Source organism: Galeopterus variegatus, unplaced genomic scaffold (genome assembly GCF_000696425.1).
Source record: "Galeopterus variegatus unplaced genomic scaffold, G_variegatus-3.0.2 Scaffold187, whole genome shotgun sequence".
Lineage (NCBI taxonomy): Eukaryota > Metazoa > Chordata > Mammalia > Dermoptera > Cynocephalidae > Galeopterus > Galeopterus variegatus.
Window position 1 is genome coordinate 309,134 of NW_007726298.1, and position 25,454 is coordinate 334,587.

General features: G+C 43.6%; 1 protein-coding gene across 3 annotated transcripts in view; it reads right to left on the reverse strand.

Annotated features, from left to right (window-relative positions):
• Positions 1-24,651, reverse strand: part of ARHGEF7 (Rho guanine nucleotide exchange factor (GEF) 7) — an 81,171-nt gene extending 56,520 nt beyond the window's left edge. The window contains exons 1-5 of one of the 3 annotated variants that reach the window (XM_008564440.1): positions 24,438-24,515; positions 22,036-22,120; positions 18,392-18,522; positions 11,363-11,564; positions 3,687-3,775 (exon numbers count right to left, since the gene is read on the reverse strand). In XM_008564440.1, the coding sequence (XP_008562662.1) occupies positions 3,687-3,775; positions 11,363-11,564; positions 18,392-18,522; positions 22,036-22,120; positions 24,438-24,443 (513 nt within the window). In that variant the 5' untranslated portion in view covers positions 24,444-24,515. Of the gene's footprint in view, positions 1-3,686; positions 3,776-11,362; positions 11,565-18,391; positions 18,523-22,035; positions 22,121-24,437 lie in introns of all 3 variants that reach the window. The other 2 variants (XM_008564444.1, XM_008564448.1) reach the window with 2 other exon arrangements.
• Between the last annotated feature and the right edge of the window lie 803 nt (positions 24,652-25,454).

Sequence of the window (25,454 nt, forward strand, 5' to 3'; positions counted from 1 at the left end):
CTAAGGTGGAGAAAAGCAAAAGATAAAAAGATGAAGCAAAACCAGGGTTTAGGGTTAGTGCTGATGGATGGTCACAAAAGACGTCCTGGCACCACAGTCTCAGTTTTTCTGTCCCCTTTCCCCCACCCAGCACCCAGAGGCCACAGGCAACTGAGGGAGCAGGGAGGACAGACAGGAGCAGTGTCTCTGGGGCACAGGATAGGTCCCTGGAAGTGTGTACTGGCATCTGGTGAAAGATGCATGTCCTTTTTGTATGTTTATGAATTAAAACTAGTGACTCCTACTTATTACATCATATTTGCAGTATTCCAAATGCAAAAGCTACCCCACTGTCCCAGGATGAGTGGAAGGAAAACCACTTCCTGTCCCCATACATAGAGTACCGACTAATGAACTACCGATGAAAGGGAAAGCCTGCAAAATAAAACCGCAAAGCATCGCCAACACGGAGTCCTTAACGACTTGTTCTCGAGTGACGAGTGAGAACACTCCTCCCCACAACATGAGCAGACTCAAGACCATCTCTCCCCAGGGCTGGGCAGCCAAACCCGTTCTTTGATCCCTATTGGGAAAGATGCCGGTCACTAGGCTGTGGGTGCAGTGAAGGTACTTTCACTGTCAGACCTACCAAGCTCAGGCACATCACATCAGGTCCCAACACGTCTCCTCTAACTGTAGGATCAGGCCACCCTGGCTGCAGCTCTCCCAGGCTGTCCTCAAAAGCTACTGGGATGCCTGTTTACAGAGTGGTGTGGTGGCCTCAGTAGTGCCTTCTGCCCCTAAACGTCCTTCCTGATAACCATAGAAACCTCTGCTGCCCAGCACTTTACTAGGCACAGGAAGGCCAACCACTAATCCTCCTAACAATGCTACGAGGCCAAGGCCAGCTTTACCAACCTTATTTTACAAATGAAGGAATTTGCTCAGGCAGCCAGGGGCTTACCTCCAGCCACCCACTGCCAGGCAGCATGGACAACTAAACACGAAGCCAGGACTCCTTCCACTGTCCTGGGCTGCCCTGATCTTAGCTGAGCTACCGACAACAAGGGCACCCCAATCCTTCACTGACCTAAGACTCTGCTAACAGACTGATCTCCAACAGCACGCATAGGAGAAAGTGAAGGCAAGAGTGGGGGCTGGCTGTGCCACAAAGCTCACCAACTGTGTGGGTACCCAAACAGCTCTGATTCTCTTCTTCCTTCCACTGCTGCTCTCCAGGCCCAAGGCCCCCACATCCCTGCTCGTGGTCCACAATAGCTTTCTCGCTGGCCCCTAAGATCTCCAATTCCATCTCCACCACTGTGGATTCTGGGGTCAAAGTACTCCTCCAAATCACCATCATTCACAGAAGAACAAAACTCTGTCACTCAAAAGAAACCATTCTCTGCAGTGTCTTCTATGTCAACTTTTTAATACCATTAGGTCATATTACCTATATAATTTTTATATTCTACTTATCACACTTAACACAAAAATATTCTTTGATATTTTTAAAGGCTCGTGTGCATTTTAATAATTACAAATGGACATAACAAAGATCACTTATTCTGACACTGCTGTTTATTCAGGTTGCTTGCAATTTATTACTATCAATGACTCACACACAGTCTATATTTGACTATAAAAACAACCAAATAGAAATTCTACATTGAGAGGTGCAATAGTTGAAATGAAAAATTCACTAGAGGGACTCGACAGCAGAGTTGAGTTGGCAAAAAATATCAGCCAACATGAAGAGATCAATAGAGATTATCCAATCTGAGGAACAGGAAGGAAAAATGAAGAAAAGTGAACAGAGGCTGAGAGTCCTATGGGACACCATCACGCTTACCAACACGTGCACGACAGGAGTACCAGAAGGAGAGCAGAGGGCAGCAGAGGACAAGCACTGCACAGCGACAGTCCTTAGTCACTAGGAACCATTTCTCACTTCCCAATGCTTTCTGGTTATCTTAACCATCACACCACTGTAGGAAGACACATACACCCCACTCACATCTGTCTCCTCTCTTCAGAATGAGTCTCCCAGTTTCAGAATGTCTGCACCTTCACCTGGAATACTCTCCCCTCACTCCCCTCCAGTGATCCCACGCTGAGACTAAAGTCCTTCACTTAACCTTCCCTAACAACATCAGTCCACAGTGCAAAGTCTTCTTATCTCTCCATGGGGTTAAAAATACCTACCCCTCTCTAATTTCTGGGAAAACAAGGCTACAAAGGGAGTTGAGGTGAAAGTCAGAGTCCAAATTAATCAGATGAAGGGGGGTGAGAGAAAGAGAAGAAAAAGAGGTGCAGAGGGTAAGACTCAAAGGATCTCTAGGGAAGAGCAGGATCTGGAGCCGATCAAGGAGGAAGGAAAAAGAAGTCAAGGACTGCTCCAGAGGCAAGTTCAGCAGCATGGTGCATAAAGACGCCTGCCAACAAGGAGGGGAAGAAAGGAAACCACGAAAAAGAGGCAATAAAGACGGAGGCAGGAGGCGAAAGAAAACAATCGTGTCCATGTACTAAACATAAGCTCCACAAGGGAAGAGAGTCTGCCACTTCCAGTACTACACAATCCCTCTAACAGTACTTGGCATGGAGTAGGAACTAAAAAGTGTTCATTAAACGAGTCAGTCGTGCTGTAATAAGACATGGGAGGTGCAAGTGGAAGAAAAGTGCTCAAGAGAATACTGACTGTGCAGACCCACAGCACAGGACTGTGGCAAGAAGCCAGTGTGGAAGGCCACTCATACTCAAACTCAACACAATTTCTCACCATTTCTTAACAAAGATACAGAAAATGAAACACTCATGATAAGAGGGCCAAAAAACACTTAAGTTGCTATTTTACATAAGATATTCAAAGGTTTCAGGGGTTTATATTTATATCTCCTGAACACAAAAATAAAGAAGATTGGGGATAGGAGAATAACAAAATAAATGCACATTTTCCAAATAATTCAACTTTTATACACGTTTAGAAAGTTTACTGTTATCATACTGAGTAGATACACACTAGCAATTTAAAATGTTATCTAAATAAATGCCATTTCTGTAGCATATGCAATTGTTTAGGGACAAAGAAGGTTCAGATTACACACATTTAATACCACAGATTTTTTTTAAGCTCCACAAAATGATCATATTAAGTTTCAAAATGCAGCCAAGTTCAGGATCCAGAAACACGTGTCTTTAACATGTGTAATGTCTAGACACTCTCCTCTAATCCCATGCCATCTGATACACATACACCAATCCCACGAAAGACTATATTAAAGATACAAAATAAACTAGAAACCGTACTGACCTAAAGTATTTATAGTCTATTCCAAATACTAATATAATGGCACTCACTGCATATAAAATTTTTAAATCACATTATACACCTTTTAAAATCTCATGTTTGAAGACTTTAATGGTATGAGGAAATATTCACAATACCACATTATGTGGCAAGAGCAGGGTACAATTCCATATATACAATATTAAAACAAAAATGTAAGATGATAAAAATACACAGAGATTAGAATGAAATATACCAAAACATTAATGGTGGTTTTATCTCAGCAGATAACAGATCATTTTTATTTCCTCTGTCATATTCTAGGTAGTGTACCTACATTCTACATTGCTGAGTTTTACAGAGTTTTACAGGGGTTTAAAAAATGAAAGTTATTTATAAAAAATGTTTTGCATTTACTCACCACATTATAGTAACTTTTGTTAATGGCAGTCGTATCAAATCCTTTGGGAGGACTCTTCAATGTTCCTGATTTGGGAGACACAGGCTTTTCTGAAATGAAAATGTAATGTGCTTTTACTGATCCATACTAGAGATGACCAGTGCACTGGCCTCATGCAGCCCGAGGCTGCTCATCCAACAGCCCCAACCGAAAACCGAGGAGAAGGCCCCGCAGAATGACCGCGGAGCAGGAGAGACCATGTCTCTCCCGGGCTCAGCTCAGTCACCGCATACCCATCACCCACCCCATTCTCCTGTTTTGGGTTGAAAACATCTGAGAGATTATGCTCCACAAGTGTCAGATAAAAACAGAACAGTTTAGCTACACATATATCTTATCAGTGAAGTTAATATGAAAAATTACCCAAATAGAATTAGAGAAAATGTTGGCATGTGGAATATGCATAAAAGCATATGTATTTCACAGGGTCTGGTTTTCCAAACCCTTGCAGTTTCAAATATTGACCTTGCAAAGGACAGAAAATCTTCCCCAGGCTACAAAGTCTCTAGGAGCAAGCTGACTGTTGGGGGAAACTTTAGAAATAAGAGTATTTAGATTTTATCATAAGAATGTAACTTCTGCTTAAGGAGAGGTCATTCTTTAGATAATGAGCCAGTTTGACCAACTTAGCTTTTTACTAATTGTACCTTGGAATGTCACTTTATTTTACTAATGTGACTAGTTTCCATTGTTAAGCTATACTTTTGTAACACTGCCCTTGTCCTTGTCCTTCTTTGATGATTGAATCAACTGATTTTCCTTGTGAAACTTCCTTGTCTTGTCAATAAAAAGGAAAGCTGATTTTGGATTGAGGCTGCTCCCCTGATGGGTGGCAGTCCCTCCAGGCCTCACTGATGGTACTTTGAGTGAATTCTTTCTTTCTCTTTTCTCTGTCTCAGTTACACAGAGGAAAGTGTAACATTGGCAGATATGTAACAGTAATAAAGCATCAAGACCTGCAGTTCTAGACTAAACTTTAGGGGTTCAGATCACTCAGAATGCAAAGGCTCTCTGAACAACTAGAATCTGGCTCAAGGCTTGAAATAATCACCACACAGAGGAGACAGAAAGGAAGAGAGGCACTGCAAGCAGAAGTAAAGACCAGAGGAAACCTCATAGCCTTCAGAACCTCCACACCAGGCACAACAATTACAGCAGTCACAATTACCCAAGGATTCACGTGTTTTAAAATGGCACTGCTTACACTCAGCATCCATTCAACAGTCATTCAGCATAACAGCTACTGAAGAAGTGCTTACTGAGCAAAAACATAGCACTGTGTGTGTATGTCTATCACTGGGTCTATGGGGTGTGTGTGACTATCAATGGCTCTACAGGTGTGTGTGAGTGTGTCTTCCGCTGGTTCTATGGGATGTGTGTGACTATCAATGGCTCTACAGGTGTATGTGTGTTGGTCTACCACTGGTTCTATGGGATGTGTGTGTGTCTATAGCTCTACAGGTGTGTGTGTGTGTGTCTACCACTGGTTCTATGGGATGTGTATATGTCTATCTGTGGCTCTACAGGTGTGTGTGTGTGTGTGTCTACCACTGGTTCTATGTGATGTGTATATGGCTATCTGTGGCTCTACAGGTGTGTGTGTGTGTGTGTCTACCACTGGTTCTATGTGATGTGTATATGTCTATCTGTGGCTCTACAGGTGTGTGTGAGTGTGTCTACCACTGGTTCTATGTGACCTGTATATGTCTATCTGTGGCTCTACAGGTGTGTGTGAGTGTGTCTACCACTGGTTCTATGGGATTTGTTTATGTCTATCTGTGGCTCTACTGGTGTGTGTCAGTGTGTTACCAGTGGTTCTATGGGATGTGTGTGTGTCTATAGCTCTACAGGTGTGTGTGTGTGTGTTGTCATGTCATTTGCAAATACAGACAGACTACCACTGGTTCTATGTGATGTGTATATGTCTATCTGTGGCTCTACAGGTGTGTGTGTGTGTGTGTCTACCACTGGTTCTATGTGATGTGTATATGTCTATCTGTGGCTCTACAGGTGTGTGTGTGTGTGTGTCTACCACTGGTTCTATGTGATGTGTATATGTCTATCTGTGGCTCTACAGGTGTGTGTGTGTGTGTGTCTACCACTGGTTCTATGTGATGTGTATATGTCTATCTGTGGCTCTACAGGTGTGTGTGAGTGTGTCTACCACTGGTTCTACAGATGTTTGTGTCTGTTGAGCGGATGCTGAAGGAAAGCGTGTGTGTGTGTGTGTCTACCACTGGTTCTATGTGATGTGTATATGTCTATCTGTGGCTCTACAGGTGTGTGTGAGTATATCTACCACTGGTTCTATGGGATGTGTTTATGTCTATCTGTGGCTCTACTGGTGTGTGTCAGTGTGTTACCAGTGGTTCTATGGGATGTGTGTGTGACTATTAATGGCTCTACAGGTGTGTGTGAGTGTGTCTACCACTGGTTCTACAGATGTTTGTGTCTGTTGAGCGGATGCTGAAGGAAAGCAGTGCCAGTGTAAACATCTGAATCTGTGCCACAACATTTCATGGTACCAACAAAGGGAACCAACAGAACGACAACACAGGAACATAAAGGACAAGCTTGGAAGGAGGAGAGAGGGAAGAGAAGCTAAGGAATCCAAAGGGCATAAATCCAAGAGAGAAGCCTCTGCACACTGAAAAGAGCTGTGAGGTGGCCTCTGGAGGCAGAAAGGCAGCTGGGACAGGTTCTCCCAGGGCCAGGGCCTGGAGGGGCAGAAGACCTTTGCTGTTCACCACAAGCTCTTCTGACCTACTTGCCTTGTCATCGCGTGCTTGCATTACCTTCGCATCAATTAAAATTTTTGAAAAAGAGCATCTCTAATACTAGCAGGCTAACAACCCCGAGCCCAAACTACTGTTCATCAGCTGGTCTATGGGCTGTGCCTTGAAATTGAGGATATTTCATCACTGTTACTGGGTGGTGGCCACAACCACAGAACAGCCCCCACTTTGCACCGTGACATTGGTGTCTGAGTGAGTGCACACTTGGTATGTTAATCTGCAGGAATATTCTTTTCCACATTCTGGAAAAAATCCCAAACCATCTAATCCTGGACCCCTCAATACATAACACTACGTTCCTTACACATGCCTTAGAGGCTGATATCTTCTAATTTATGCTTTTCCATCCTCTAAAAAAAATGATTTATATCTGGAAGAAAGACTGCTGTGACACCCACCCTGTAATGCAGCCTTATCCTGGGTGTTTTCAGAACTTAATATCACTCACACATGCGCACATTTGCAAATGGACACGTGTCCAAACCCAATTCACACCAAGGAAGAGTAAGGGAACAGCACAACTGTTTCCAATGACACAAAGGAAAACAGACTCCACGTCGCCTGTGCCCCTCCCCTGCACAAGTTAATTTATATCAAACACTTACTTTACAGCTAAATTAATAATTGCGTCCAAAATGCAGCTGCATGTTATGTCGCTTTTTTATGTCAAAAGTAAACAAAATATTAAAAAGTGACTAATTTAGAAAGCAGCAGTGTGAACTAAAGATCTGGGGATTGGCAAATGAGAGTCCCATTTAAGTTCTCATACCGTTGCCGAGCACAGGTTATTAGTCATACTCTCGATCTAACCAGATCCTAAAATAACAGTGAAAAGAAATACCTTTACATCAGATAAAGAAATGTCCAGAAATAGAAGAAGTAAATTCAGCACGTTAGAAATAGTCACCTAAAAGATAGCCAGTGAGTGTACACACACACACGCACCTGCAAGCACCAAGAGCATCACTTCTGCGCTCACCCACCCAGGCTGGCCTTGACGGTGTTCATCTGCTCCCTGCTTGCACCATACTGTGCCAACCAGCTACGACTGAAAAGTTCCTCCACTTTTACTAAGTAACAGCAACAGTCAACGTCACTCACTCTTGGATGGGCCTTGTTGCTTCCCTCTCCTTGCTTCTCCCTTGGATTTAGGAAATTCTGCAGTGTGTGTGTGTGTGTGTGTGTGTGTGTGTGTGTGTGTGTGTGTGTGTGTGTGTAAAAAACACACAGACATCTGTGTGTGCAAAATGCAGTAGAAATCTATGGTATTCACATATCCTAAAAGGTGCATAGAAAATAAGTGCTAAGTAACAATGATGTATCTTCCTTAAGATTGCACATATTCAGGAATAACATACAGTGCTTTTGATGCAATCTTTAGGAAGATCCTTACACAGAATCTTAGAAGCTATCTGTCTTCAAAGAGGGACTATTTCAGACAAGAAACCATACACACGTTAAAAGCACAAATGCACAGCTTGACAAGAACACTTCTAACCACAAGAGGGCAAATAATCAATGGCTATTTAACTTCCCTAGGGAAGTAGAGAAATTGGACAATTGATAATTTATCTGGTGATATGCAGCCTAAAAAATATCATTTAGAGGCAGACCTCGGTTTTTGTTTATTCAATATGAACATTTGTAAATCAAAATGTAATGCAGAAATGAAACCCTCAACTCAAGGAAGTCAGTGCTTTCATTTCATAAGACAATGATGCCAACAGAACTGCCATTTAGAGAAGTCTCTTTGTCTGAAAGCTGGCACAATTCTCTTTTCAAAAAATTAAGCACTAATTACATTATAAATTACCACGCTTACATTAAACATTCTCTTCAAAAAAGGGGGAAAAAAATCAGAAAGCCTCATAAACTACTGAAAAAAATACAATACTGAAATGTACCTGTGATCCTAGAGTTTCATTCTTAACTACCATAAAGTGATATGGTGAAAAATGCAGTTTCACGCCTCCTGTCTCAAAGGCCCCATTCACAATCAGACCAGCAAAACTTCCCTACAATATACTCAGGTGATCTGAGAACACTAGAGATGGGGAGTTATTCCCAAAAGAGGTTATTCCCTTGGTTCAACTATCAGATAAAGAATATTTCGCACAAAAAAATCACAAATATAAGCAAATAAGGTATTTTCTTCTATTTTAAAAAAAATAGGAAAAAAAGGAAAAATTTCCGAACAACCCTACTTAGGTCTCAGTTAAGTATAAAAACTACAAATCTGGTTTGGCCCTGCCGAGAGCTCTTTGACAGCAAAGCACTGTGCATACCCATTTAAACTGTTCCCACACACACACTCAGAAGCACAGACTAAGACACACAAATGGGAATTTCAGGTAGAAGGAAGTGATGCAGCTGTTCCCGATGTAGGCTGACAGTCCCAAGCACATCACAGCTGGCGCCTCTTAGAGCTTCTTACACCGCAGCCGGCTCCCAGGGCTCTCACTCCACTCCAACAATGGGGCCCTAGAGCAACAGGTATGCAACACAGTCCTCTGGACTTTGAAAGGGAAACAACACGCTGTGAAACAAACTACTGCCACAGTGGACACAACGGCATTCAAATACATTTGAAAATCACTCCCACAAGTCACCTGAAGAGGAGACCCACCAGGTTAACTCTGAAAATTCCACAAAGGGAAATACCTGAAAAGTAAACATTCACTCATCCACACTTTTACTACGGCCATTCAAAATGAGACCAGAATTCAGATTTAAATGAGCAGTTCACATAGAAGTCATGAAAGCCACATGATGGTCAGAAAGAGCAGACTCAGCAAGCACCTATGCATCTGGGCCGCGCCACTCCTGATGGTCTGCCCCACGTGGCCGCATGGGGCCTCAACCCCTCACCTGGGCAGGGAATGATGAACCCTCCTTCCAGCCTCCCCCTTGTCCCCAGAGAAGACAGAGTTCTCCAACCGGAGCCTGTGCTGAGTGGCAAAACAGCCACGTTCCCAGCAGCTGTGGTGCTAGGTTGCCATTTCCATCCCCTCAGGTAGCTCTACACACAGATAGAGGTTTTTCTGATTGTCATCATTTATTTGTACCCTACCCCTTAATATCCCAACAGTACTTGTCCTCCAGGGTTATGATGAAGACTGACTGAGGTCATAGATGAAAAGCACTTTCTACAGTGATAAGAACATAATAAGCAGCCAAAAAATCTTGGCTAAGCTGACTTTATTAGTATAATAATGAAAAACACTTGCTTTTTTAATACTATTTTTAACAACTACAAAAAAACAGCAACAATGACCTAATACGATGGCTATTATCAAAACACAGAAAACCCAAGGTGGGGAGGCTGCGGGGAAAATGGTGGTAAGAAATGTGCCACTGCTGTGGACAGCAGTGCGGAAAGCAGCTCCTCAAAAGCCCCTATTCAACCAGCAACCCCACCACGGGCACACACTGAGGAGAATGGAAAGCAGGGACTCCAACAGGTGTCTGCACGCCGTGTCCTCAGCAGTGCTATTCACACAGCCAAGGGGTGGAAGCAAGCCAGGTTTCCATCGAGGGATGAGTGGATTAAAAAAACATAGTATATATGTACAACGGAATATTATGGGGCCTAAAAAAAAAAGGTAATTCTGACAATGCTACCACATGGATAAACCTTAAGCACATTACGCTACGTGAAAAAGCCAGTCACGAAGGTAACAACTATATGATTCTACTGACACAAGCTTCCTAGAGCAGTCAAATTCACAGACAGAAAGTAGAGCGGTGGCTGCCAGGGGCTGGGGGAGAGGACAAGGAGTTATTTATTGGGACAGAGTTTCGGTTTGGGAAGATGAAGAGTTCTGGAGACGGATGGTGAGGACAGCTGCACAACAGTGTCAATGTGCTTAATGCCCCGGACTGCCCACTTAAACATGGGAAATGGTATGTTGTATATATTTTACAACAACTAAAAAGAGGGAAAAGGCATGCGTTCTTCCTAACAAATCCAATACCAGAACACTTCACAAATAAGGGCTGCCTGCTGCCTTATTAAAACACTTTTCTTCTTGTTACCTTGAAAAACTGAGCAGCAATTGCCACTCACTGAGCCCCCTCCATGCCCCACAGGACCCTAACAAGCGAGGGGCCATGGCACTCATCTCATGCTGGGGACACCTGCAGCTCTGAAGGCTGTCTCCCCTCGCCCCGTGCACGGCTACGACTTCACACCCCATCCTCTCCACAATGCCTGCTGACCCACTGTTCTCCACAAAGCACTCTTTCCCCAAACAGAACCAGAGACACTGCATGGTACAACAGCATTGCTCAAACACGAGGGCAATACGCAAGTCAAGTTGGATGAGACTCACCCACACTTCCATCTGCCCACCCACACTCCTCCCCTGCAAGACAGTGTTTCTGAAATCTCACTCTGCTTCTTTTACATCTCATAAGAGCAGCCATTCATACACACATATGAATCCACTGTAAGCTCCCTGAAGGCAAGAACTACGTGGTCACATTCATGACACCTGGCAGTCTTTGCACAGTTTCTTCCTAATAAATAACGTGGATCCATGGAATGAACATGGGCTGAGCAACGCCTGCATTCAGGAAGACAGTATGCATGTTCCGTGAACACAGAGAACCTCTGCCAAGCACACTATGGAGTCCTTTATCCCAGCACACCGACATGGGGGTAAGGGAAAAATCTATTCCGCTGAACAAAAAGTTTAATCCTAACACCAGGAGGGTCCTGTACGCAAGTTCGACTGGAGAATAAGCACTTAGTGTGCTGATTACACCCATGTGTTGCTGCTGCTCCTCATCAGAAGCAAAGCGCCAGTCAGTGCCACACACAGGCCAGGCTTGGCCACTCACCGCTTGGCTTGATCTCGCGCACGTAGTTGCTGGGGAACCAGCCCGTCCTGCCATTGTGCGTGCCCTCCCACCAGCCTCCTTCCTCCACACGGGTGACGTGGATGATGTCGCCTTTCGCAAAGGAGAGCTCATCCTCATTGGTCTGCTGGAAACTGAACTTGGCTCTTACTACGAGTTGATTGTTGCTGTTATCGGTCATGTCCTGAAAAGGGCGGGCAGAGGGAGAAAAATTACACAAAGTACAGACTATTTCACTATGAAATAATTATATTATATTTAAAGTAAAGAAGCTGAGGTTTCCTGTCCTTCTGTGGGTGGTACCCTGACCACCACCCTTACCCCAGTCCCCAGAGAAAACCCTTTTACTGGCTTGAAAGGCCTTAGTCTGCCACTGTTTTGCCTGCATAAACATACCCACACTTTTGTACATACTTCTCTACAACTTACAAAAAATATATTGTGGTCACTTTTCCAGCAGCACTTATAGTTACCTAACTAACTGCATAACATTACACCATATGCCTGTGCCATGAATTATTTTATCAGCTCTCCACTAATGGATTTTTACATTATTTCCGGCTTTTTTATACTGCAAAATGAGGATGCATTAAAAATACTTGCACATATATCTTCAAACACACTTGTAAATAAGCCCGCACATTAAATTCTGGTCAGAGAACAAGTATATGCCTTAATTTTAATACATATTTTTCTAAATTGCTCCCCAAAAATGTTCTACAAACTTACACCAAGCTACCTTCCCACCAACAGTTTCTAAGAGTTATTACTTCTTCAAACTTTCACCAACACTGGATATTGCCAAACACTTTTATGTTTGCTAAACTGATGGGGGAAAAATGGTACCTCATTTTAATTTGCATTTTTCTCAGAGACGGACCATATTTTCAGACTTCTGAAAGATGGAAAGAGGAAGGGAGACTGACTATGGGTTTTCTTTTGATCTCCATCCACCCAGGTCTTGGCTCTGGAGAGGCTGGCAACCCAAACCTGCCAACGAGAATAGACCAAAAGAATTCCCCAAGAGAAGCCTGCTGTCACTGGCCAACAGGGTGGCCCAGCAGATACTAGCAGAAAGCCCACTCCCTGACTCACTCCACCCACTCAAATCTCTTCACAGCAACACAGAGAGTCTCACAATGGTCCCCCAGCCACTGACAGCAGGTGACCCACATGCATCACAGCACCCACATGCAGGTGATCCTCCTGCACTACAGCACCCACAGCAACAGGGTAGAATATCCCCTGGCCCATGGAGCACCAGGTTCTCCCCACACCAGTGACCTCAGCACCCACACCCAGTGGGGGCAAAAAGCCCTGCCTAGCCACACTGGCCTCTCCTGGCAAACCACCCACACCTGCAGGAAAGGAGCAAGCTCAGCATCCCCCCCCTCCCCACCCATCCACAGGAGAAGACCCAGGTCCAGCACCTCCCCCCAACACACATACACAAGGGAAGACCCAGGCCCAGTATCTCCCTGCCCTCTACTCAAACACAGGGGAAGACCCAGGCCCAGCACCTCCCCACCCTCTACTCAAACACAGGGGAAGAGCCAGGTCCAGCACTTCCCCCCTCCATCCAGCCACAGGGAACAACCTAGTCCCAGCATTTCTGACACTCACACCGCTTTACCCCTACATCTAGCAGCACCAGGGACCCCACAGGAGCCCCCACCAGACAAGGTGGAAGAAGCTGAGCACAGACCTCCACAAGGACTCTGAAAACTGAGCTGTCACTGGAACCTCAGCCAACTAACAGAGGCCAGGACCATCACAGAAACCCAATCAGGGCTGTGGCCTGCTAAGACAGAAGACTGAAACAGGATCCAGTACCTCCTAGCATACTCTCTGAAGTGTCCAGGACGCAATTCTCATTCTGAACACCAGGAAATCACAGCACGAATGAGGAAAGAAATCAACTGAGGCCAACACCAAGAGCAACAAAGCAGGCGCTGAATCACTGCAAAGGGCTTTCAGGCAGCCATCATAAAAAGGCTTCAAAATGCAACTACAAATTCTCTTGAAACAGACAAAAAGAAAAATAGAAAACCTCAAAAAAGCAATGGAACTTATAAAATTTACTCAAACGGAATGGAGAGAAAACAGACTGAAAAAATGAACAGGAACCCAGTGACTTGTTGGAAATAACAAAACATCAAACAGTGTATCATCAGTCCCCGAAGCAGAGTTTGAGAAAGAGGGTGGGGCTGAAAAGTAGTATTAAATATATGGCTGCAAATATCCCAAATTTGTCAAAAGTTGTAAACATATAGATTCAGGAACCTGAGTGAAAACCAAATAGGATAAGCCTAAAGAAATTCAGACTAAGTCATATCACAAACTTGTGAAAATTAAAGACAGAAGAAAATCTTAACATTAGGACAGTAAAAAATATCTGTGGATATACAAGATCACAAAACATTTACCTCCCATACACCTTTTCTCAGAGATTGAGTGAAAAATGTGCTCTTCCGAAACAGGGGAATTAACCAAAAGAAAAATGAAGATGGAGAGGAGATCAACACCGGTCAGAGGGAGTCTCCATGTGGTAAAGAAGGATTCTCAGCGCCAGCAGCTGTGCGGCGAGGCTGGACAGCAATCCAGAGGGCGTGAAGTGGGGCACAAGCAAGGCACAAGTCAACAGACACCTAACATGTTTGAATGTGTAAGTAGAGATCTTAGAAACAGGCAAAAGACTAGCACTGCAATTTGAAAAAGGTACATACGAGACTAAACAATTACTAATTCCAGAAAACAAAACGCTGTTAGAAAAAAAAGAATAGTCACAGTACACAATACAGCTCTGCTGAGATTATTATTTACCTAGTCATAACAAGACATAATGACATCTGCAGCCATGCTTTTTATACTACTTTTCAGCCCTGCCCTGCTTCTCAAAGTCTGCTTCTGGGACTGATGATACCACTGTGTGACATTCTGTTATTTCCCACAATGCGCTGGGTTTCATCCTGAACACTGACCTAACAGACACCACGAGGAAGCCCGCACCAGGAGGCACTTGTGCAGGTACAGGGCAGAGGCAGAAAGAGTCCTAACCCTTCCTCCACGGTAGGAGTCCACACTGATAACAGTCAAAGTAGCCCTCCCCCCTCCAATATCGTGCACATTCAACTTCATCAAGTACTTTATTTTATCCAGAATTCGGAAATTATCCTAATAATCCGAAACCAGGACATCCTGGAGTGTTGTATTCACACAAATCCCGCCCTCTCCTCCATTCCCTAAAAGTAGCTATAATTTCATGTAATTTCATATACATTTCATGCATAACTTCATGTACAGTAGAATAAAAGCTTGTTGAGGAGTCAAAGACCCAATTCCTTCTCCAACAGTAACTATCTCCCAGTTCTGTGATCCTGTGTGGATATCCACCTTCGCCAGGCTTCAATGTCCTCATAATGTACGTCATGCAATGTAAGATGCCAAACATTAGACAATGCCTGTTATATTATATTACACCATATACCATCAATTAAATTATGGTATACCTTCAAGACATGTGCTACTTTCAGTTGTGTTAAAACATTTAAGAAGAAAAAGGACCCAGAATTGATAAAATATGGTATATTAAAGAAGCACAATGTTTTCCACGTTTGTTGTACAGGGAGTTGAGAAGATTTAACAAAGCATATGTAATACATAGTTTCCTGCATGCCTTAGACATATGCTTGTGAACTCAGTGATGGATACCAAAGTAAGATTACTTGACAGTGTCATGACAATACCAAAAGAGGGCTGGGATCCCCGATTCCAAGAGGCAGTGGGAGGCCACAGGGAAAGGAAATGCTTTAGGAGCTCAAGTCATTTCTTCCAGAAATGAAGGTTGACAGAAGCAACAACCTCAGTTGCAAACGCTGTCCCCAAACTTTGAGGAGTGCGTCAGGAGTTTGAAGTCATACTAACGAGCAGTCACAGCAGATAGAGACTCAGAGCACAGCAGCAACACAAGAAATTTCAGGAGCATCACCAGAAGTTCTCACAAATAAAAACGTGTGATGTTGAACCTCACACACAAGAAAACACACACCCAAGTCTACAGCCTGGGCCTGCCACACTCTTAATTTAATTATGGAGCTTCTCCTTCTGTGGGTGGGTAGGAGGCACATCACAGAACAGAGCTGGATAAAGAGCTCAATTCAGCTCAGAGTATCGGAAAAGCAGTAGAAATAAATCACCCAAAGAAAGGAACAGTCGGGAACAATGAAGTAGCACCCAAGTTAAAAACTGACTTTCTGCACAAACAAAACAGAACAAAACACCAAAACTGTCCAAATCTGCCTGTATGCCACACAAGACATCTATCCTTGAGCAGAGAAACGAAAGCTCTGCATGTTAAACACAAGAGTATGAGAACCACCAGCAACAGAGAGGGTGGTCAGGTGAGACTTTCTCAAACTGAAAGAGATGCGAGCACAGGGTTTAAGGCAGCGCCCTTAAAGGACAGCTCTTCTCTGGGCATGGGGGTGCTCCACACAACTTCAAGCTAAGCTTCACTGTTAATGAGACCACAAAACTGCTGTTCAAGAAGATTAACTTTTTATTACGGGAACTTTCAAACACTTGCAGGAGTAGAGAATAGATAGGTGGGCCTCCTTGTGCCCATCACTCAGCATTAAATTATTTTTAACCCAAGAAAATTACATCAAAGCGCTATTCATAAACTACATACAGAAAAGTCTAAGCAAAGAAACAGTCACTCTCCTAGCATAGTAAGATGTGGCGTGTACTATAAAGCAAATGTATTTCACAGGCCTCCAAAGCCCTGTGGTCTCAGGTTTAGCCTAACCTTTTGAGATTACATATAGAAATGTTAACCTTGCAAAAGACAGGAAACTTTCCCCAGGCTAAAATCTCTGTTGTAAGATATAGAATTGTAACACAGCAAGGTTGCTGGCTCAAGGACAGACAGGTTACTTGATTGATATGTAAAAATGTTGGGGAAATTGCTGTAGGGAAAAACAGTGTTTGCTAAAATCAAGCTTTTGTTGGTGGATTGGCTTAGCCTTTTGCAAACTGCATTATGGAATGTCACTTTGCTTGTTCCACTGATGTTACCAGCCTTTAGTGTTAAACTATAATTGGCCATAACCCCACCTATGTTCTTTTCCTGTAACTTCCTGGTCTGGAGGATAAATGCAGGGTGAGAACCCCAATTCATGGTTAATTTCCCAAGGAAGGAATGCCTCTCTCTTGAGGGTTCTGAGAGATTAACCCCTTCAGGGTCTCTCACTGCTCGGAAGAAATGGGCTTTGAGTAATCCTTTTTGCAGTTCCATCACCCGGGGAATAGAGGTTACAAATCTGTGTAAAGCAAAGCAACAGTAAGAGATGCCCTGCCGTGTCCCATGAAAGAGAAGTCATCCCACCAAATACCATCCCACCAGCAGCCCACCAAATACCAATCACAACCACAAACAGACATAAGTAGGACAGCTTAAGTCTTCATTTCTAGTAAACTTAGTATTTGTCTAGCTAATGAAAAATTAATCCTAAAATTATTACGATCTCAGGAACTTTCATTATCAACATTACATTTAACTTTATTTTACTTGAAATTATACATTTTCAATCGAGTCATCCTTTACTCAAACAGAAAAAAGAAAAAAATCAGATGAAAATTGCCATGGTTGAATGGGTAAGACATCAAATATTTCTTTACCCAAAGCATGCTGATTTCTCTTATTTTTTTCTCATGTATTTTACAGAGCTAAATGAAAATATGTTTAAAGTGGTTTGTATATTTCTCCTTAATTTGGAATCATAATGTTCCCAGTGGTACTCTACAAGTTCCTCCAGCACTCAATGTCTTGAAGCAGAGAGAATGGCAGTACCTAGACCCACAAGGCCACTTCGAGGACTGTGGAGCAAGGTGCAAAGTGCTGAGAACAGGGCCTGGCACAAGCAGACCCCAGCATGGGGGCACTGCACACAGAACCAGACCCAATACAGCAAGTCTCCTCCAAGAGGACAGCAGAGGGAGTCAGCGGGAGTTCAAAGATCTCAAGAATGCATGAAAATTACACTCCTCCTATGTCTTTCAGATTTTAACACTGCCTTGTAAATTATGCTCAAATTTATTTCCCTCTGCAAAATACAGGAGTACTCCAAAAAGTTTGTGAAAAAATAGATTTAAAAGATACTATGAGTCTTTCTTTGAACTTTGTGAAGTATACCCATACAGCTCTACATAAGTTAACTTTTATTTCTTGAGGATTACTATTAGCTTACTTAGCAATATTCTTCCATGTGTTCAAGCAGAGAGAAAGCCATGGTTCCTTAAAGACTCTAGAAGAATCAGGTGTTCTTAAGCCTCACATTTTAAGGTCATTTTATGTTTTCTTAACATAAAATAACTTTCTAAATGTGGCATGAAAGAGAAGTCATGTCTCTATCAGCTAATCAAAATACTGCCACCATCCATCAGCTCTAAAGAGGGCACGTGCCTGCGCACCAGCAGCCAGAGCCTCTGCCTCCTCTCCAACCCTCGCATTCAGTCCGGTATTTAAGCTTTCCCTAGCCTCTCATGTCCAGCTCTGCCGTTGCCTCCTGTACCCTGAGCATCCATACACAGATCCTTCTTCACCTTCCAGGATCACTGTAAGTTCCTTTCCCCACACCATGAACACCCCATTATAAGGGATTCTCTCCTTTGTAAACTGCATCTTAACTTAGTAAAGCACTCTAAGTCATGCTTTTATGAAGAGAAAATAGCCACCTTTAGATTCTTTCATTCCAACCATCTCTTCTTTGAACAGCTAAGTACTTTCATATACATATTTCTTATTCTCATATTTGTACGTTTGTGCATACCAGATTAAACTAGTTTTTCAAAGGCACGCACTAGCATAGTGTCTGGATGCAGGAATGATGGAGGCAAAGGCAAGCCATCTGCCACTGTTAACAGAGGCATGTGTATCTATCTTTCCAGACACATACATACACACTCGAATCCCCCAATCATACACAAATTAACAAAATCTCTCAAACTTACCAAACTTCGATACTGGCCCTGGAACAGTTTTGAAGTCCGACTGTGTGAAGACTGGGATCCAAGGGAATCAAAAGACTTTATTCGATGAGATGAAGGCCGAGCACACACGGAGTCACTTCCCAGTCCAATGTCTGAAAAGGCCATGCACACAGAAAGAGAGGGAGCTTTAGTGCCTGATACCACACACCCTTGTCCACACCGGACTTTAAAACTAGGGCAGCACGATGGACGCACCACAGACTACAACAAAGCAGACCATTTATGCAGCTAACAAAGAACAAATTCTGCATCCACTACGTAAATGACTTGCATTCGTTCCCAATTACCTTTCCAGAAATTATCTGGAGATCACTACTTATCGGTTCCTCTCTGGTACAATTTTTCAAAAATTTGTGAAATGCTTCATAACCATTCTTAATATGAGAACAACCAAGGCCCAGTTCTCAGCGCCCCACACCTGTGCACCCACGGCTCCATGAGTGTGCGGCGTGCCAGGAAGCAACAAGAGGGACTATGCAACTCAAAGAAAAGACTTATCCGAACAGCAGAGGATGCTCGTGTATTTTTTGGACAGAGAACACCTTCTGAGGATTGTTTCCTCAATTCGAGGGCAGCACATGCTCAACGTGAAGTGTGGAGAGGATCAAAGTAAACGGACACTGAAGGACTTAGTTCTACTTTCTGGATTCCCTTCATGATCAGACACTCCACTCAGGCCAACCAACAAGTAAATGTTAACAACCCATTTCTTAGAGGTGATTGGATTAAAAAAAAATAAATAAAACAACAAAAAAAGCCGAGACTGTGCAAAAGTCTTCTAGGGAAATCACTGTTCGAGATCCAGGTAACCTTGCCAAGTCCTAAGGCTGCCCAGGGAGGCTTCTATAAAAGCCTTCTTAAAGTGATGGTCTCCAGGTCCTGGTTTTGTTTTTGGTTTTTTTGGCAGATCTGTCTGGATTGGTCCACAGAGTGTCTTACACAATTTTGAACTAGCTGTCAACATTTATAAGTCTGAAGCTATCACAGAAGAACCCAGATTTCTAGCTCTTCTTGGCGTAATTCAGGTATGGTAACACCAGGGGGTTACGCTCCCTCCTGGTACAGCTGGGCTCAGAGCTGGGCAGGGGCTGCACCAGGGCTCGGAATGATCTCCACAGAATCTGCACAGCACATTTTTTACTTGAGAACAACAGAGCCTTGTGCAACACCAAACACAAAACCAGTGATATAGGGCATTTCCTGCAGACTATGCCCACAAGGGCCACCACCACCGCCCCTGACCTGCAAGAGAAATCTCAGTATAATGAAGGCATCTAAGGACATCCATCGCTTTCCCATCACCAATCCTTCTGTCCAGTTAAAAGGCAAATATGCATCTAAATGCCTTAAGAACACACATGGTTTTCCTTAACTGACAGAATTTTTCCAAAAATGCCTGCGGCAACCCTGGAAGCAGCAGCTGCAACTGTTAGTCAATCATTCAAAGTTGAAACCTAAAAAGATACCAAAATTTCCATCACACCGACTTCAAAAACAAAGAGCAAACAACCAACAAACAGAAAAGCATAAAAACTTTTTCATATGAGAGGGGTCACCCCTATTCTGTAAAAGCTGAAAAGCACCAAGTTTTACTCATAACTTCCAGATACTCCTTGTAAAGAACAACGCTACTTATCTTACAGCCAACACATATCCCATGCTATCAAGACCATATGAGGAATGCTTTTGCATAAGGTGAGGATAAAAAACGATGGCGATGTGCCCAAGAGATATGTGACCCCCGGTCTCTTCTGTAAATCACAGCCCTTCAAACCTGGACTAGTGACAACCACAAGACCAAGTGTATGGACTGAAGCCTCTGCACCCCTTCTTCCTACTCTGTTCTTTTGACCACTGCTTTTACTATTTAGCATCTCCACTTAAAACGTAAGCAGAGGAAGTGTCTCCGGTGAAATCCAAAGTTATCTTTTCTCCCTGTGGTCAGCTTTCAGAGAAGTATTCCATGGGAACAGAGGAGTCAAATTAAGGATTACTTGTACATTTCACCTATCTGTGCTATCCTTTCTTATCCCTGTCTGCCACAGAGATCTGGGTTAACTATAAGACCCATCATCCAACACTTGGAGGCATAAATGGACATGCAAGCAATTCGCAGGCAGACGCCCCACGTGGTTAGGGAACATGCGGCCGCCACACCTCGTGCATGATCTCATACAGTACTTCTGCATTACATCCTAGCGTAATCAATCCTAAATATATTTTCCTCTCTACGTCACCCATAACTCCACGTAACTCATTTTCTTCCTTATTTCTCTTGGTTCATGTTAAAGTTATCATTTTTACAATGTAGGAATAAAGAAGGCAACTTCAATGTCTAATTAATTACCTTTATAAAACGCTACAAACGCTCATTTGCAAAACATCATTAAATGATGCGCCAATTTCAATTATTTATATCCATTTTTGTTTTACTGCCCTTAAAATATTTATTTCCTAGATGCTTTCAGCTGAATGGCCCTAAGAGGTTTGCAATCTTAAACTCTAAGCCAAGCTATGAAAACGCAGCCGCATTCAAACATCTGTGTGAGGTCTCAGCCCTGCTCCCAGTGGTGGGGCCACAGCTTCTGGCCAGGGCACAGCAGCCAGGCAGCTCCGGCAGCAGTCACAGCAGCGTGTGCTGAGAGGTGGCACTGAGGCCAGTCTGTGCCACAGAGGAGGACTCCCTGCCCAACCTTCCGTCCAAACGCACCGAGGTAAATGCACGTGGCAGAAGGGCCAGACCCAACAGAGAAGAGACCCTGACGAAGAAACTTAAGATGTTTCTGTTTGAAAGAGACATCTCAACTTCCCCCCACAAATCTGAAACTTAAAAGTCTGTAAAGGTAAATAGAAAAAAACTAACTTGAAAACAAAAGAGCCGCTAAAGTTCCTTCTTTTTTGAGCCACAGAGTGATCCAAGACAGAACTCTTCAGGGCTCACTGGATGGCGTGGGCCTGCCCTCAGGGAACTTCACGGCTCACATGCCTTCCTCAGAACCTCATACAGAACAGCGCCTGCCCTGGCTGTGATCTGAGAGCCCAGAAGAGGGGCATGCCGTGTCCCCACCTCCATATACCCCCTTCTCCATTTCAGGAACAACCAGGCTCAGACCATGCAAACAAAGTACTTTGGTGCCTGGCCGCCCTCAGGAGACCTGGACAGACAGGTGTTTACTCTGGAGGCCAATCCACTGGCCCCTCCTTTGTCATGGTCACAGCTCAAAAACATACTGCTCATTAGATATGAGGTTTAATCAGCATAAGCTCAATAAAAACCTAGAGAAAGGTGCATCTAGCTTCAAGACAGCCTATGCACCTTCCCAGGCGAACAAGTCACTTTTCCTCTGCTATAGCTTCAGTAGGAAGTCTCTCCACCACAGAAAGGAAAACACCTCATATCTACCAGAGGACTTGAAGAGGAAACTTCTGTTCTAATAAGGGAAAAAAAAAAAATCACAGCAAAAGGAACAATCAAAACCAAAATGCAACGAAAGCTTATATTTCAAATTCAAAGTGCTCACTTTGCCTTGCTAACAGAAAACCAAGTTTCCTCCCTCTTGTCTTACCCCCACTCAAGTTAAAAAAAAAAAAAAAAGGAGTCTTACCTGCTGTTACTTTATTTAGAGTCACTAAGGAACTGAGGACCTTGTTAAAATTCTGCCCCTGATACAAATCATTTGCATCAAATGTCTGAAAGAAAAAATTAAACAAGTTAGCAGTCTTTCGTTGGGTGCAGGATAAATCCAGTTCTCCCAGCGACAACAGGGTGCACACGTGCAGAATTCTCAACCTGAAACCACAAAGAGGAGGCTCTACCTGCCAGAGCAAGGCCAGTGAGCCCAGCTTCAGGCAGGGCCTGGGGGAAGAATTCCCTTATTCAGGAGCAGTTTAAGCCCTTGGCCTTAGACCAGTGTCCTACCCACCAACACCCCACCCCTGCTCCACCCCACCTTTATACCCCGAGGCATGAGCTCTTGCACAGAGTAGAGACCCCTGGCACTGGCTGCTGGCACTCAGCAGATGCTCAGCGGTGGCCCCGCCAGCCTTCTCTCCTTAGATTGAGGCAGAGGCGTTGGGCAAGGCACACAACAGATGTTCCTTCCTAGCCACTGAAAAGGCACTAAGATGACAGTCAACTCCAAAGCTAACAGCAGCAAAAGAGCACACTGGATATGAGACTTAAAGGAAGAAAGGCAGGAGAAGCGGATCCCAGAAGAGGAGCAGTGAGGCACAGGGGACCCTCCACTCTCAAGGCAGAGCTCTGAGGTCAGGACCAGACGGTCTACGTGCAACCACATTTACTCCAGTCCAGGGCTGTCTAGAGCCTGGTACAACAGAGGCAGTCTCATCGTACTAACGGGGACTTCACACCACCCCCTGAGGAGCTGTAAACGGTAACCACATCAGCTGGCCTAGGTACATTACGGCTGGAGTCAACAATGGTGTGCATACGCACGCATGCAGACGTGTTCAAACACAGCTCTCATCCCAAATAGCGTCCACAGACTACATAGAGCTTTGGATCACCTCACATGAAAATGATCTCAATCATCTAATCATCCACAACTCTGTCCCAGAAAAATTATAAAAATATTTCTTTCAGAGGTGCAAATAACAAAAAGGCATATTTAGTTTCCAAAACGTGTATCATGTTAACATTATTTCACTGAGCCAAAAACCAAAATCGTCCCAGGAACGCGTATCAGCAGATGATGGTCCCACCTCCTCTCCAGGTTCGTCTGTCACCTCTGCCCTCATCTGGAGCTCTGCCACCCTCTCTGCTGGGCGGTCCCTCCCTCTCACCAGGCCTCCTTGCAGACCCTGCCAGGAACTTCCCGCTCTTCCTCTTCCTGCCTCCCACCCCCAACCCCTTTCCTGGCCAACTCTTACTCATCTGACTTCCTGACAGGGCTCTGCCTGGACAGCCTTGCTCAGCTAGGTCCCCAGCCAGGCTCCTCCAGAACATTTATCACAACAATAACTTTATGGTCGCTGCCTGTGCCCCACCTAGACTGTAAAATCTACTAGAACACACTGTATGTCTCCCAACACCTAGGAAAACAGCTGGCACACAGTGAAAGCTGCATGTGTGCTGAACGGATAAATGCACCAACCCATCTGGCCACCCATCCGCAGGACCTAAATGTGACTAAAGGAGTGCAGTTCACATCAAAAGAAGCTAAGAAAAAGATTGCAAATTTGAATAAGTATTGCTGTCTTATTCAAATATCACCTCCAGCTAATAGTCTTTTGTCTATAGTTTTTAAAAGAATGAGTTAAGGTAATCATGAGTCAAAATAAATTTTATTTATTATAAATAAACATAAATAAAAAAAGAAAATCTAAAAGTTGAAAAACTACCTCGAGAGGGAAAGCCATCAAACCACTATGAGTCAAGAAAGGGGTTGAAAACCCCAGCTCACTCCTTAAAACCTTAAAAACTCACAAGAAAAAATTAAATGGAACCATTAAAAAAGGAACAATGTAAATACATCTATATATGAGGGTACTTCAAAAGGTTCATGAAAAATGGAATTAAGAGATAATACAAACTGTCCTATGAACTTTTTGAAGACCCTCGTATGTTTGTTAACATCATTTCTAATATGGACGAAGTGCAAAATATAATTGATTTCATGAAGCCAGATCCTTCCTATAAAAATACTCCTTAGAATAGTCTTTAAAATCACCTTATAATACAGAATTTAATTAATCCACTGTAATGTTTTATTTAAGAAGAAATTCCAACTCAAATGAGAGTCTCATCTAGGCTGCCCTATCCATCTACATTTTTAAATGACAAATATGAGTTAAGTTGCATTTATTAAGGTTAAGAGTTAAGCTTAACAGGCCTCAGTTTCTTTACATGCAAAATACAAAGTTCCCTTATAAAATGTTTAAGTAGGTGATATTAATGTCTCACAACTCTAAACATCTAATTCCAGAGCTTGGAAAATTCAAGCCACGGTATTCTACAAAAAGAAATACATATACAAATTTTACTAACCTTCATTGTGGCGAGGCAGCAAGTCACAAAACCCAGAACAACAGGATGCTAAAAACGTGAAGCTTCCTGTTATTCCAGAACTATACATCTTTCTTACTTGGATACCAGGAAGCATGTGATTGGCTGAAACTGCCCACCAATGGGCTTCACCATGACGTCAGGACTGAAGTGAACACACCCCCACTTCTCAGCAGGAAACTGAACAATGAACAGACAACTGCTTGCCAGTTAGGAAGAATGCACGTCCCAGGCCAACAAAGCGCTGTGACTGAAGCACTGCTCTAGAGAAAGATAACAGACGACTTCCTGAAATAGGAATCTACTCAACAAAAAGCAAAAACAGAAGAGTCTTAGTACAGAGGATGACGGTACTATGAAAGTAAGAGGAAGGTCTCGTTAGATATTTTATAGAAATATCACTGCAAAAAATTAATGTGTGTATTTAAGAATTACCAGGAAATTTAACACACACTCAGTGTTTCCCTCAGGCCGCTAGGTGCTTAAGACGAGATGAACAGACAGCCTTCAACAGGACGCACGCCACCCTCCAGCCCCTCCCGCCTGAGCTGCACACAGAACAGCACGGTCACAGCCCTGGCAAGAGCAAGGCACACCCAGGAGGGAAGGAAGCAGCAGCCACTGTCCTGGGCCTTTCTTCAGGCAGCTTCTGGAGCAGTGGTTCTCAATACAAGCTGCACATCAGGATCTCCTGGGCACGCTGGAAGAGCAAGATACTCAAGACACCTTCCAGACCAATTAAATTAGAATCTTTAAGGGAGGGACCCAGAAACCAAAATTTTATCACTCTCTAAGTGATTCCAGTGTGCAGCCAAGGGTGAAAAGCACCTCTCTGGGGAGCAAAGGAAGGTCATTACAAACCCTGTCTGGTGGCAGGCTCACACAGTCAGCAGGTACACAACCACCTTGTCACCTTGTCACAAAGCCAGCAGGTACACACTCCCATACAAACCCGTGCTGGGGGAGAATGTGGCTCATAGACACATGGGAGGAAGGATC